The 15233-nt window shown below is 37.2% G+C and overlaps 1 protein-coding gene across 6 annotated transcripts in view; it reads right to left on the reverse strand.

Annotated features, from left to right (window-relative positions):
• Positions 1-15233, reverse strand: part of slc4a7.L (solute carrier family 4, sodium bicarbonate cotransporter, member 7 L homeolog) — an 82236-nt gene that overhangs the window by 17811 nt on the left and 49192 nt on the right. For 4 of the 6 annotated variants that reach the window (XM_041565401.1, XM_041565397.1, XM_041565400.1 and 1 more), the window contains 7 exons: positions 12315-12430; positions 10789-10848; positions 7981-8138; positions 7517-7604; positions 6827-6973; positions 6016-6119; positions 1296-1470 (listed from right to left, as the gene is read on the reverse strand). In XM_041565401.1, coding sequence (XP_041421335.1) covers positions 1296-1470; positions 6016-6119; positions 6827-6973; positions 7517-7604; positions 7981-8138; positions 10789-10848; positions 12315-12430 — 848 coding nt within the window. 6 annotated transcript variants of the gene reach the window in all.

A 15233-nucleotide genomic window follows, 5' to 3' on the forward strand; every position in this document is an offset into this window, starting at 1 on the left:
GATGACCCTGCATTGTTTAAACGCTTGCAACAAAGCAAGGCAAGAAAATGAGTGACGGCCAAAAAATGAATACAGATGACTGGACCTTTGGCCAACACACAGATTTGGATATCTTGTCTTGTAAGTAGGCTTTAGAAATCAGTAGTTAATTTTCTGGAGAGCAATAATTCCCATTGAACCTTACAAGACAAGTAATAATGATGCTGCTCCACAAAAAGACAAATATATGCTATGACTTAAGCTTAACATGTAAAAAAACTGGTCATAAAACATAGGACACTTTTCATATCACATTCAATATTTGCTTTTAAAGATACAGCATTGTAATGTTAAGTACTAAAATCCAATTTTGAGTTTCAGGCTATATACAGGTATGGGACTTGTTATCCACAATGATTGGGGCCTGTGGTTTTCTGGATAAGAGATCTTTCTGTAATTTGGATCCCTATACCTAAAGTTTAGTAAAAAAAAATGATTTAAACATTAAATAAACTCAAAAAACTGTTTTTCACCTTCAATAATTAATTATATCTTTGTTTGGATAAAGTGCAAGGCACTGTTATATTATTAAAGAGAAAAGGGAAATTATTTATTAAAAAATTTAATTTGATTAAAATACAGTCTATGGCAAATGGCCTTTCCATAATTTGGAGCTTTCTGGATAAAAGGGTTTCCGGATAAAGGATCCAATACCTGTATTATGTTTTAACCGTTGCTTTCACAAAAAACTGATTGTTAAAGGCAGGTCTGTTTAAGTCAAGATGTCAAATGACCAAGAAAAAAATAAAAAAGATCAGATGCGATTCAAGTCCAAAAAATCAAATAAGTAAAAGTTGTCTCTCTAAAATGATCAATTTTATTATATTATTTACAAAACATGTTGATCAAAACCTATGGCTGTAATATGAAGAGCGCTGCAGAAATAAAATGAACTTGTTAATGAGATAAGGTTAAATAAAACACGGATATATATATTTTGCTTAACCCTACAAGCATACAGGCTGATATAATGTAAAGCAAAATACGGAAGACCTTTGCAGAAGTTGGTCACAGATGCCCCAATGTTCATGAAACATCCTGGAATCCTGGATAAATTAGTTTTACCTCAAACCTTGTATCTTCTGTTCTCATGGGCTCCCTCACACTTTGCCACAGCAGTTAACCTGATCTTGGGAGGGTCAAATACGTTGGGGTGGACTCTCTGAATCAAGCATGAACACATGAGACAAATACACAAGGACACCTTCCATGGAAGGTCTAAAGCCTGACCACTACCAATCTTTCTTTGTACTCACTATTCTGTTTTGTGTTGCTTCTCCCAGAAGACCTCCAAAAGTGATTACAGGAGACATACAGGCACAGTATAGGAAAAGAACGGAGGCCAGGCACTGCAGACTTAATGCATCCTTGAAGTCACTCAAGAAAAAAGGTGCTTTCCTCTTGATGTCAAGCATCAAGCCACCAAAAAGCCTAAATAGGTGAGATGAAACTCGTCAAACTGAACACGGCAGGAGTCTAGCTAATTCAGATTTCAATTTGTAAACCTTGAAAAAATTTGGGAAGCAAATTGGTTGAATTCCTCCCCACCCCCTTTTGTAGGTTTTCTTAGATAAAGTTAAAAAAAGGGAAACAATGTTACTACTATTATGATGGCTTTTGGTAGCCCTGACTTTATATTAATTTGCATTGGCAAATGATGAACCTCAAAAGTGAGAAATGAATACCTTCCACAGTTGAAGCAATGAGCCAATATAAGTTTCTACCTCTGTGTTTTTTCTGAAACAACTGAAAAACCTGCAGATATCAATGTATCCAGCTAAACAAAGCAACAGGCAAAAACAATGTATATTTTTTTGCAATATTTTAAGGTTTCATATTAAGGTTTGATATTAGCATCTGCACTTGTTTAAAGGGATATACTATCATCATAATTTCCAATATGCTTGTTCATTTAGAACTACACAACTAAAATTAATCATAATCTCACCCTCTTTAGTAAATTAAGGCCTACATTTGGGTGCTGTATTTATACCAAAAAAGTAACACTTCCGTATAACCAACAGAAATCCAAACCTTTGTTGGGTACCTCTAATGACTCATGTTATTGTATGTCAAACACATTTTAAATATAACATATATAGTGCAGTTTTTATAAAAGAAAGAAAAATAAATGACTACCGGGAAAATGTCCATATAAAATAAATACATTTTTCAAAAGAAGTTACACCCTATTCAAAACACTGTTTTGCTTCTATACAACCTTTATTTTAGGTCTTGTAAAAATCTTATGCTTTATATGCAAGACTAGTTAGACCGTACTCTCATTGCTAGTTTCAGGTACAGCAACTTGGACACATGCACACGAAATTGTTGTGGGAAGACGTATAGCAACCCTCTCCTTCTGGTTTTCCAGTTTGGACCAATATGTATCAGAGGGGATGATTCTAAGTAAACACCAAAGGACACTGCTAGATGGAAGTGCCATCAGATCATTCGGATCTCTCATGCATCCCTTGCAGTTTTTTTAACAATACAGAAACCTGAGAAAATGTTCTGTACTGCCCCTGCCTCCACAGAGATGCCAAAGGATATCTGAGAAACAGAAGAAATATTATCGTGTGGTGCGCAGCACAAAGTATCCTGGGCAGGTATGTTTTTTTGGAAGAGGACTGCCTACCAGCATAGGAGGTTAGCAACTAGAATCACTGAAGAGTTCCTAAAAACTTTAAGGATTTGCTTTATTGTAAGCAAGTTTGTTTGCAATTTGCCACAAATAGAAGCTGCAGTGTTTACAAGCTCACCCAAGCTGAAATTAAGCTTAGTAGACTGTAAATGGGTAGTATCCTCACAAGTCACAAATAACAGGGCTAAAGTATATTTTAGGGCAGGCAAGCAATACGGCTGCATCAATTCAAATACAAGTCTTTTGAGAAGAAAGATTCTTTAAACACAGTAACCTATGCCTCAATATTTGAATTCAATATTATTATGCAGTACATAGATACTGAACCCTACAAAGACAGTTTCCCCCATTTATTTCAGGTGACTGTGCTCCTGTTGGTTGCTTCTCTGCATAAAAAAAAAAAATCAGTGACCTAAAATTGCTTTCTAACTATAGAGTAACAAGAGGATTTCTCTGTGGGCCCACACCAATTTCCATAAGCTTTTTGTTGTATTGTTGTCCTAGAAAACACCTGCACAGTGGTCCCTGAATAAATCATGATCTCTCTCTTAATCAAACACAGTTTCCCTGCACCTGGCCATGGTGATGCATGGAGAGTCAGAATGAAAACTGCAAATATAGAAATTGAACACAAGCGGTGCACATTAAAGGGCACCTGTTGAGCAGAAATATTTTCCCCAACCAAAGTTGCGGGCTAATAGAGCCTGCACTCCGCTTAGAGGTAACAGTGTTTTTTTTTAAAATTAATTAATTTATTTTTTAAATCTCCCCCGCCCCCCACCAGCACTAGGACGCCTGCAATATTTGAGTGCCCAAGTTGGGGCACACGCATGCGCGTAATGAGCAAATGTCTCAAGTTTCTTATTATGATCTAGCACTTTGCACAACATGGCTGCTCGCACTGGAAGTTCCGTCCTTTGTGTGCCCTACGCTGGCAGGGGGGCAATAAAAAAAAACAAAAAAAAAAAAACACAAAACAATACTGTTACCCCCAAAATATTTTCATCCAACCAGTGCCCTTTAAGGAAAGCATGCACAAAGACAAAGTTTGATTTTTAACTAAAGGTATTAATGGGCTGTATTATGACCTAAGCCGAGTTCAAAGAAACCTATATCTTTAATACAGGCTTTGTCTGTATGTAGCTATGAGTTTGTTAAAAAAAGTAATTTGTTTTATACTGTTGAGATAAGAAAGATACCTGAACATTATGTGCAGTGCTGCAGAATATTTTGGTGCTTATAATTAAAATATAATAATCTGCACGTGGATAGCTGATTTTATGAAGTGATATCCTTACAACATGTGTATAGAGACTTTGCTGAAAAGATTTGGCTTTCTACTAAGAAATGCAGGGAGGATCTTGCCATCTTGAAGGAGAACTAAAGTGTAAAAATGCTAGAATGTTAGAAATGCTACACATTATGAATTTCTAGCCCAATGCAATCAGCCCTTTGGCAGTAAAGATATGTACCCCTGAAGATACCCACAGTAGACCCCAAGTATCTTTTAGCAAATGGTCTGGACTGTGGACTGCTGCCTAAACTTAGACACTGGCTCAGTTACGCAACAACATTTCAGAGCACAATGAGCATGAGTGGTGTCAATGACACTCAAAAGGTGGCCTTACAAAATCCAAAATAGCAAGCTTCTGTTCACAACTTTGAGGGCCTGGATCATTACTGTTATAGGGTAACTGAATCTCATTGCTTGTACAGTAGGATTCAGTATCTTAAATACAGCATTTCTAACCATATTAATTTTTAGGCTTTAGTTCTCCTCTGAATGAAGGATTCTGCAGCACTTTAACCGTTAGCATTGTGTCTATTGAGCTCTACTTTTCTTTTAAACATTTTGTATTTGTTCTTTTAGACTAAATGCAAAGTGACTATTCCCTATATGGCTGAATTAAAACAGTATCTATAATATAGACTGCATCTATGTTAAAATATAAAACAGTTTATGTGTGTTCAAGTGGCATTATCTTTTTTTTTTTTTTTTTTTTTAAACAAGATTTTTATGAAGGTTAAAATTAGGTATGTGTAGGAGGCATGAGAACAGTTTCACCTAACGTAGGATCTGCAATAGCAAACATAACAAAAATATTATACAGATGAGCTCTTATGTTCCATCAGTGAAATGCGTTAGAAAGACTATTAAGTAGAAACGGCACTTTTGCAAAATAAACCAGAAAAATCCAGAATCACAGCATAATTATAGGTATACTTTGTGCTTTTGGATTTAGTTGGTTTGAGATATTTCTATTTTGACATGCAAAATACATACTAAAATTTAAGCAACCACAGTTGTTTCAGCATCATGATATTTTTTTTAAAAACATGTTCAGAAAATTAATATATTAATCCTGTGCTAATGATTTCTTGACAGAAGAATGTTTGTGTACTTGACAATGTACATGGAATGCAAACACAATGTAATGCTGATGGTAAATATGTACATGTGAACCAACTGCAAGTTTTATAAACAGCCCAGAATTTCTTCAGGAATTTTGTTCAATGAATAAGCATTAGTAAGTTTTCCTTAAATATTGTTTTACTTTTGGCTCATCATTTGCAGAAGCATTTTAAGGCAATTTATTAAATACTATAAATAACGTAACTTGTGTGTAAACAAAATTTCAGGAAAATTTTCAGAACCAAAATAGCAATATAAAACTCCCAAATACATCAGACAAGAAGAACCCAGCATCCACCTTGAAATTCCTTATTATTCTTTGAAGAGCTGAAAAGTGCACCCCTTTGTTTATGCGGTTGTACACACATTGTTTTTATATGTATGGCAGCAAATACTGGAATATTCAGCTGCCAAAACCTTTTTGAATTGGTCACAGATCAAGTGAAGGCTGAGTTCCTTATTGCTATTTGTGGGTGCATAGCATTATGACTCATACTGCTCTAATGCACGCAAACGTGTACCAAATGTAACAGAGTAGCTGCCAAAAGAGAACTACAAAAATGGTCAAATTTATTCTATGCAAAAAGGGGGGCTTATAGCAGTTATTACATGGTGAGGAACCAGCACATTGGAGTCAGAAGTTCCTTTGACATTTGCATACATGCATATAGAATGTATAGTGGATGCATTGAGAGCAACATTAAAATATACTAGGATACTGGAGATTAATGCACTCATTAGACATGCAGATCTCGCACAAGATACAAGTTCAAATATGACACAGACTCTAGAGTATAAGTATTCAGTATAAGTTATACCACCATGAATAGCCAGATCCTTAAGACATTGATTTGTCCCTTAAAACATCAATTTGTACATAATACTACCTATCAAAGAAAATAAACAAATATTAAAATACCTTCCAGTCCTTTGCAGCTCTGGACCAGTGTGATGTTGCTCTTCCTTAATTGTTTCGCCTGTTGGCGTTGACCCATTTGGTATGGTTGGTATCTTTCTCTTTTCCTGTATAAGCAATTAGAAAATCATAATTACATGCATGCATACAATATTTCCAGGAATTTACATTATAAGAATGCAAATAGTGCTTTTTTTTCCACATCCGAATTTTAGAGATGTGCTCCCGGAGGCGTTCCCTTCATCTATGCAAAATTAGGGTTAGGGTTCATTTGCAACTGCTGTCACATTAGCCTAAGTAGTAGAGGGGTTACAATAAAAGTCAAAATCGTTTATAAACACTGGACACTTTGGCACCTGGATAGTAACCCATGAACAATCAAAATGTTGCCTTCAGTGTCTGCATAAATTGATATAGATTAGTGACCATTTGCAAATTTGCCCAGTGTTTCTAAGACTTCTAACAGAATTAGTTGGTTGCTTTGGTTTACTAAAAACAGCTGGTTGCATGTTTGAAATCAATTTCACCAACCCACTTTGGATTGTTTAAAGTTCTTGGGAATTTCTATGAGGAGGCATCATGCCAGAAACTTAACATGCCCCCAATAGAATAGACACAAAATATCTGGTCTGTTATGAGAACAAATATCCCCTATCCCATATGTATATAAAGAATACATTTAAAATCTGACCACACATAACATGAATGCTTTGCTTCTAGGTAGTGAGAATAGAACTCTTTTGTATAGTATGGCACTTATTAACTTTAACAAGTTTCCTGTATTTAAATCAAAGCAATTGTGCTTAATCCTGACCTGGGAGGGAACACTTTTTGGTGGCTCAATACGAATGGATGGATCCCACTCTCCTGGAGGCAGGACCATCACCTGGTCAAGAAATTCATCAATTCCAGCAAGTAGGTCATTTCGGTCTTTTGCTTTATAAGCAACATCATGAAATATCTTCAAAAGAAAAAGAAAATTAGGCTATAGCGTTTACTGAATGTCTCACGATAACAAGAACTTCATAAAAATTGGACCATGACAAGCTAGGGATGTTACTTGCAGTTACTTGGTGATACTTGGGGATAAAACATTTTAAAAAGGACAGACATAGTTGTGGGTAGAACTGGTTGTTTTTATGGGAATTAATCTTAGAGAATGGGTCTTAGGAAAATAAGTTGAAAACTCTGGTAAGGTCCTAAGCATCTGGTGCCTAAACACTGTCACAGTGAATGTTTGTCTTAAATGAGAGGGCACCATGCCCAGTTTCTCAAATCAGTCACATCTGAATACAAAGCAAACGCAATGCAAACTACAAGACTGGAAAAATAATACCATTCGGTACAAATTGCCATTTATATAGAACTAAAGGAGTGGCAAAAATTGATACACCTCGAATAGTTTCATGTAACATTGTGTATAGCCTTCCCATCTTATGTATGGGTATGCACAACAGATATGTGCAATATTTAACCATTTATCAGTAACCAAACAAGCACTTACCTCATCAGTCATAAGGGTAGAAATGGATCTTCCAATCTCATGGTACTGTCCTCCTTTTCCAGTTGGACCCAGCAAAATAAACAAAAACCTGTTGGGACAAAGTGGTGGATTACTAGAGAAATTGATCATAATGGCAGGCACAGTTGTTAATACAACAAAATAATGCTAGAAAAAAAATTATCTTTCAACACTTTCAAGTGAATGGAAAAGAAAGATTATACTGACAATCACTTGGCTATTTTAACAAAGTAAAATTAAAGCAAATTGCAAAGTGTTTTACTACAAAAGCAGAGAATGCCTCTTTACTATACTACATGAACACCTCTTACAGTACTTAAGCTTCCATTTTATAGCTATATTTAACTGGATTATGGCCACTCATAATGGATAAGTAGAAATGTATTGTCTTCCATTATTTCAGTACGTAAAGTAAAAGAGCAATTTAGAGTGTATTAAAAAAGTACCTTGTAGGAATTGGAACCTCTGTGAGTCCAGACAGCAAGACTGCAGGACTTAATCTTACAAATGCAATGATAGGCCGATCCAAAAAATCCACCTCCCCCACCAGTACATTTGACGCCTCAGCTCCAGCTGGAATTTTCCTCATGAAGTTCATGTCCACCTAAGAAATAAAATTATATTTAAATAGAAATGGTTTTAAGGCATGATGATAAAGACCGCATTCAAAGGAAGAGAGAAGGTAAACTATAGCTGAAAACAACCTGCCCCTATGTGAAAATGCAATTTGCACCAGTTACCAGGTATTGTGAGTATGCTCTAATATTATTAATAAGAATTAAAGTCCAAAAGAAGAATATGGCTAGTAATGCTTTACTGCACACTAAACTTACTATAATAGCCCAGAGGATCAGTAGCCCTATAATAGTAATGGCCTTCAACGTTATCCATTGCAGCTTCCCATCTTAAGGTGGCCATACACGGGCAGATAAAGCTGCCGATATCGGTCGTTTGGACCGATTTGACAGATTATCTGCCCGTGTATGGGGGCTTCCGACGGGTGTTCCCGATCGATATCTGGCCACGATATCGATCGGGAAGGTTGGATTTTTACCCGACCGACCCGTCGGAGCCGCTTGGTGCATCGTAATTCGATCGTTTGGCAATACGGCTGAACGTTCGAATCACCCCGATATAGCCATGCAGTTTAGTGGCATATCGGGGAAAGATCCGCTCGTTTGGCGATGTCGCCAAACGAGCGGATCTTTGAGTCTATGGCCACCTTTACATGCAAATGCTCTTGAGAAGCTACAGTTAAGGGACACTGGAAATGACCAACTTTAGCAGAAAGCGAAGATCCATAGATGCTAATGCTAATTAACAACAATTTAAAACAGAATGCGCTGGTTTCTATCCTGCAGTTTAATGTGAATCAAAAATATGCGTGGAATACATGTATACTGTATATTTACTATATATTGAGTCAGTCCCTCAGCTCAGGTAACAGACAGAAGCCCACAGCAAGAAGCTACTCAAGGCATCTTCAGTCACAGATCTTCACTGCTAAAGGGTTGTGGTGGCCTTGAGCTGATGCAAAAGCCCAAAACGTAAGGTACAGTATTTGTAGTATCATTTTTGCTGTGCTTTAGTGCTCATTTAGATTTTGTCTAAAAGCTTTGTCCTGACAGGGTGTAACAGGGTTAGTTTTAACAGAAGTGGGGCACAGTGGACAGCTGGTGAAATGCAAAGCAAGCTTGGATGCACAGTGTGTGTGTGCTGGTGTTTATATTTATGCTCAGCACTGCAGAATAGGATGGCACTTTAAGAATACATGACTACAAACTCCACTATTACAAGCCCAAATCCAGGTCTGAACACTGTGCAATAGGTTTCAGTCACCAAGTATCTATGTAGTTTTTCTTTTCTTCCCTTGTTTAGCTGAAGCCAATTCTCAAGCTTTTTCTCCTGTTTGAGTGACAGTGCCTGGCTTTATACTGATCCAATCTGATTTTGATTTGCCATACGATTTCATACTCAGCCTCTCCATACTTCGGTGTAAAAATTGTTACCTGTGACATGCAAATGCTTGTCTTCTTTAGCACACATCTAACCCACCTTTGCTTACCCTGCATATATGTATACACAAGAAAAACATATCCTTAAAATGTTAGTTTTAGGATTCATAAGCTTAATGAAACATGGCAGCCCCTTAAATAGGCAGAAGGACCCCCCCCCCCACTTGCTGTCAAGCCATAGAGATGTAGATATTGATTTTCTGTTTCAAAAAACACTTTCACATAGAAACAAGTGTATTTCATACACTGAACAGACACAATTAGACTGCAATTAGACTGCACTGCATTGGTCCAATTCTGGCAACATGAGAATCTAACAAATAAAATCTGTCTGTTTTGTCATGCAACTACATGCAATTTTTATGCAAGTCAGCTGAATCAGATAAAAAAAAAAAACTTCAGTCTCACTAGTCACAAGCAATATTATTTTATAAGGAGGACAGCCAGAATTACAGTCATGTACAAACGTTGCAGTGTGCTGCAGCTTCTTTCAGAATTATGCAGGTGAGACAGACAAGTTAAATCAGATTAAACATTGTAATGCAAACATCTTATGGTTTGCCTTGAAAACCATTAAGAACTATATTACACCATGGTTAATATTTGGTTGTCCAATAACCCACAGCAGCCCAACAGCAGCTAGACCTTTTCTTTAAATATTTTTACTGCACTAAACTGGTCTGATTGGTTGCTGTGAGCTGCTGGACTTGGACCCTATAAGATTAAATCTACCACTAGCAAAACATTTGTCATGGGATCCAGAGAAGGAAGAGGTTCATTTTTGCAGGAGAAGGGACTATCATTGAAATGTTTTTGTTCGGTTTTCAGCTGTAAATACAGAAGACCAACAATTTACAAAATTCAAACGGAGTTTAATAATTTATTACCAGAGATGGCAAAAAAGAGACATTGCAATGACAAGTATATTTCCTAAAACATAATGGAACAGTTTTACACACATTCACAGTTTACTGAAATTAAAAGGTAGAATACACTTCTGGAATTATACACAAGTATTATATTGGGTTTAAGAGTGAGAGGAGTATTGTTTTCTATGGTTGGTCCATTAGCACGACAGAAATGGTTACTGCTTTGGGTTTTTGTTAACATTTTGGGGAGCTGTGTATAATAACAGAGGTGCCATTCCAGAAGAGCTACAGCACAAATGAGTTTTCAACAGACAAACAAACGATCGGCATTAGGTAAACACCACTGACACGGCTATCTGCTGGAACTTACAGCTGACCTCTTGCGTCCCGTTATTAGTGTGCCACAATTACAGTGCCAGGAGGCAGGGTCCTGCCCATGGGGAAATAAAGGGCCAAGCAGAAAAAAAAAGTTCATATAGGTACAACAAAGCTACAGGTTAGTGCGAAACAGTTTCTCTATTGCAAAGCATTTAGGCCAAATGAACCCAATAATACACGTTGCAGTTTGTTAGGTGTTATTGTTTTTCCATTGGTAGCAGTGAGCTTTTGGCCTGCTTATTTTAAACGCATATAATGAACAGCAGGTTGCTTTATACATAAAGATTATTATTCATTTAGGCCTACGGCACATGGGACGTGTTCTCCATTGACAGAAGCACCCAAATGCATCTGTGCATGGAAATCTGCATCTTGCCACTAGCAACAGATGAATTCTATATGACAAAAGGACAGGTTGCATGGGTGATTTGCACCAGTAGAGTATTTCCCTTTATGCCATATGCCTTATAGTTTCAATCAGTGGCTGTCTGAACCACTTGAAAAGCTGAACTTTGTTTAGAGCCACTGTTAGTTCATAACAAAAGTTATAGAAAATCATTGCTACATCAATCAATGGCTCAATCAGTCAACGGGCTCTCAGGGACAAATCCAACCTTAAATGGCCTTCAGCGGATACCTCCCTGCCAATGCTCCAGGCCCCCCACACAGGAGCAGCAATTTGCAGTTTAGGAACCACAGGTCTTAAGGTACAATTATTGTGTTAAATGCATTGTGCATTGCCACTGGAGTGGACTATAGTAGTTATGGCCATGTTCCGCTGCCAAACTAGTAATAATGAAAGTGCCTCAGCAGCATAATAATATAACTAATTTAGTATAAACAAAATGAATTATATAAATATTTCGGCTTTAGTTATCCTTTAATTTCAATGTCAAGAAAATATTCCAGTTTAAGAGCAGGTCTTGGGGCTGATGGCGCAGGATCCCACCTTTGTATACACTTGAATGTTAGAAAGACATTTTAAACATGGACTTATACCAGTGTAATATTGCCTCATGGTGTACTATTGTCTCATGGTTACATATTTAAATAAAAGATATAGAACTATTTATCATGTTAGCATATCTAAACACAATATAAAACATTGTAAGGTAGCCTACTATGAAAACAAAAATATAAGATTCATCCTGTGGAAAGAAAACTTTTTATACACAACACAAGATTATGTAGTTTCTTGGAATAATGAAGTTAGTCTTCACTATGCCCTTCTCAGAAAATAGTTAGTTTTAATGCATCAATTGTATTAGCACTAAATGTCCATAAGAAAACAAAAACAGGCACAAATACTGCATGTAGAACAAAATATTGCTAAGAGATTTTTCAGAAGCAGTACATAATTTTTAAATTATTTCCATGAGTAGTAGTCTACTGGAGGTAGACTGATATTTGCAAGCTAAAACATAACCGAGGCAGTTTTAGCAGACCATTGTCATTACATAAAGCAAGCTAGCCCACTAAGCCCACTAATTTCTCAGCGTCCAAGGCTTTGTTCCATACCTTACTGAAGTCAACTGTACTGTTCTCCAGACTTCCTCCTGTTGCATTTCGCTTCAGCTCTGATGATTTGTTAGAATCCAGATTTCCTGATACAGACTGTGGGGAGGACAGAAGCCCTACAAAGACAATAGGCTAGTTAGAAAAACATTAGCTACTTGTGCAGGTAGCTCTGTAGATGACAGCACTCTGAAAGCCAATACAGGTATGGCATCTATTATCTGGAAGGCTTATGACGAGCATTTTTCAGACAAGGGGTCTTTTGATAGTCTTAAGACTCGTGGTTTTTCCATCAATATTGATTTATGCCAACTTAAAACATAGAACATACTGCCTTATTACTAAAGAAAAGCACATTTTTTGTGCACTTTTTAGAATTATTGTATTTTGGTGCCGGCATTTCTGGATAATAGATTACCTACTTGTATATTATATTTTTAATACTATACATAGACACACATTGTAAATGGCAAGGGGAAAACACTTGCAGGTACACATATAAAATACATGGGAAAATGTGAACATCATGTGATATGGTAATGTAAACTCTACTTATACAATATTATTTACCTTGAAAGCAAGGATTTGGGGAAACACATTGAGAATTTGAATGTGTCTTTATATTCAGATTCCCCACGTATAGTCTTAGAGAAGCAAAGATCTAAAAGCAACATGCTCAGATAAAGTACAATAAGGCTACACTCATTCATTTGGGGGAAATGCCAACAGTTTACCCAATTTAAACATGTATTAAATGTGAAAAACTACTCATTAAACCCAAAATTATGAGAAAACAATGTTGATGACTATTGTGACACAGTAGCAGCAATCGAAACTAGAGAAGGTTGATTCCAACTAACTGCATAAGAAACCCTTTCTGCCAGGAAAATATAAAAGCTCTTAGTATAGATATTTCTGAATGTGTTTCTCAGACTGGCTTATCCCCTGGTCAAGCGTACATCTCCTATTAATGTTCCCTTCTTTCATTTACATGGTTTGTAATTTTAATTGTTCTCTAATTGTCTAGCTATAAAATCTAAAAGAATAATAATATGACAAGATTATCCAAGCTCCACGGCCATTTTTTCAGAGATTTGGTGAGCAATTACTTGGAAGTTAAGGAAGAACTTTGTGGACTGTCTGCATTGACATTCACACAGAAACCAGCACATCACTTAGACCAGGTATATCACCCAGGAAGCAAAAGCAGGTCAAACAAGCTGATAAGAAATTGATTTTGGGTGGGACAGTAGTTATATTGTTATTATTAACAAGTACTGTGCAAACATATTTGGCAGCACTGTACAATAAACCAAGTTACATAGCAAATGCCAGTCCTAGACAAGCAGATCCAAATTCTGGAATACACCATGGGCAATGACAAAGTTTGGCACACACACACACACACACACACACACCACCCCAGCCCCGCGAACCTCCATTGACCCAGGCCCTCAGACACTGCTAAAAGATCACTTTCAGTGACGTTGATAGGGTTGCCACCTTTTCAAAAAAAAATTAGCGGCCAGTGGTGGGGGCGGGAACAAAAGGGGCGGACCATGATGCAAAAAGGGTTGGAGTCGAAGACCGAGGCGCAAGAGGGGCGGGCCATGTCACGCGATGTCCAGAAAATGGAGAAAAGGTATCCAGTGGAGGACCAAGGGCTTTTGTTAATGGTATCACAAATTTACCCGTAACTACACTACCACTAAATTTGTAATACCGGCCCCGGCAGGTGTTTTACCGGCTAGGCAGGTAAAATACTGCAAGGGTGGCAACCCTATATGATGGGGCTGGCGGCGTGATCTTTCCATAGGCAAATTACGAATGAAAACAGGATTTCAGCCTATGGAAGGATCAATCCGCCCCCAGCCCAGCGTCACGGAAGCAAGACAGATCAGTAAGCTGTGTCAGCAGGTCAGCTGCGCAAAGGTTCGCAGGGCTGGGGGCGGCTTTCAGGGGAACTATTGCGGGTGCAGCAACTACTTATACTGACACGTTCCTATGAGTTTTATAGGAACGCGCCAGTATCGCTTTAATTGTATGACTGATATATATGAATGCTCAAATAAATAAATACTTTTAAAAGACTCCACATATATAGGACTAATGTCAGTTTGCCTACGTTTCCTTCTCCTTTCATAACAAAAAAGTTCTTGCCCTTTCATGAAATCCAAATACAAAACTTCCATCTGATTTCATAGTTCAAAGAAAGCAATGCATTTCTGTAGTTCACAAGTCAAATTCAAACTGTAGAAGCTGCTCTAAAATACAGGTATGGGATAAGGTATCCGGATACCCAATATCCACAAAGTTCTGATTTATGGAAAGTCCATCTCCCATAGACTCCATTATAATCAAATAATCCAAATTATTTATTTTTTCTCTGTTATCATAAATCAGTCACTTGTACTTGATCTGCACCAAGATAATTAATCATTATTGGAAGCAAAACCATTTAATTGGGTTTATTTAATGTTTACATGGTTTTCTAGTAGTCTTAAAGTATGATCGAAATTACGGAAAGACTAGTTATTCGGAAAACCCAAGGTCCCGAGCATTCTGGATAATAGGTCTAGTACTTGTACACAGTTGATATTACCTGAGGCATGCTGATCCTCGAGTACATATGGAGACAGCAAGTTAACGCAAACACAAACCAGATAAGAGTTAGCACTGCAAAACACACACCCATGCACTCATGTGTTAGGCTTAACAAAGCAGTGTGTTACCCAGCCACTACACTCTGCTTTGGAATACTAAACTGTAGCAATAGCTGTTGTAAATTACTTCTCAGGGAAAATGCATTCATGGTTTTTTTTTTTTATTTCCCCACATGGTCTGAAGTCTGAGTCACAGGGCCCTATATATTTGTAGCGTGGGAACAGATACTTGTACTGATTATGTGGGAAAAGACTCAAT

The sequence above is a fragment of the Xenopus laevis genome, chromosome 6L (genome assembly GCF_017654675.1).
Source record: "Xenopus laevis strain J_2021 chromosome 6L, Xenopus_laevis_v10.1, whole genome shotgun sequence".
Taxonomy (NCBI): Eukaryota; Metazoa; Chordata; class Amphibia; order Anura; family Pipidae; genus Xenopus; species Xenopus laevis.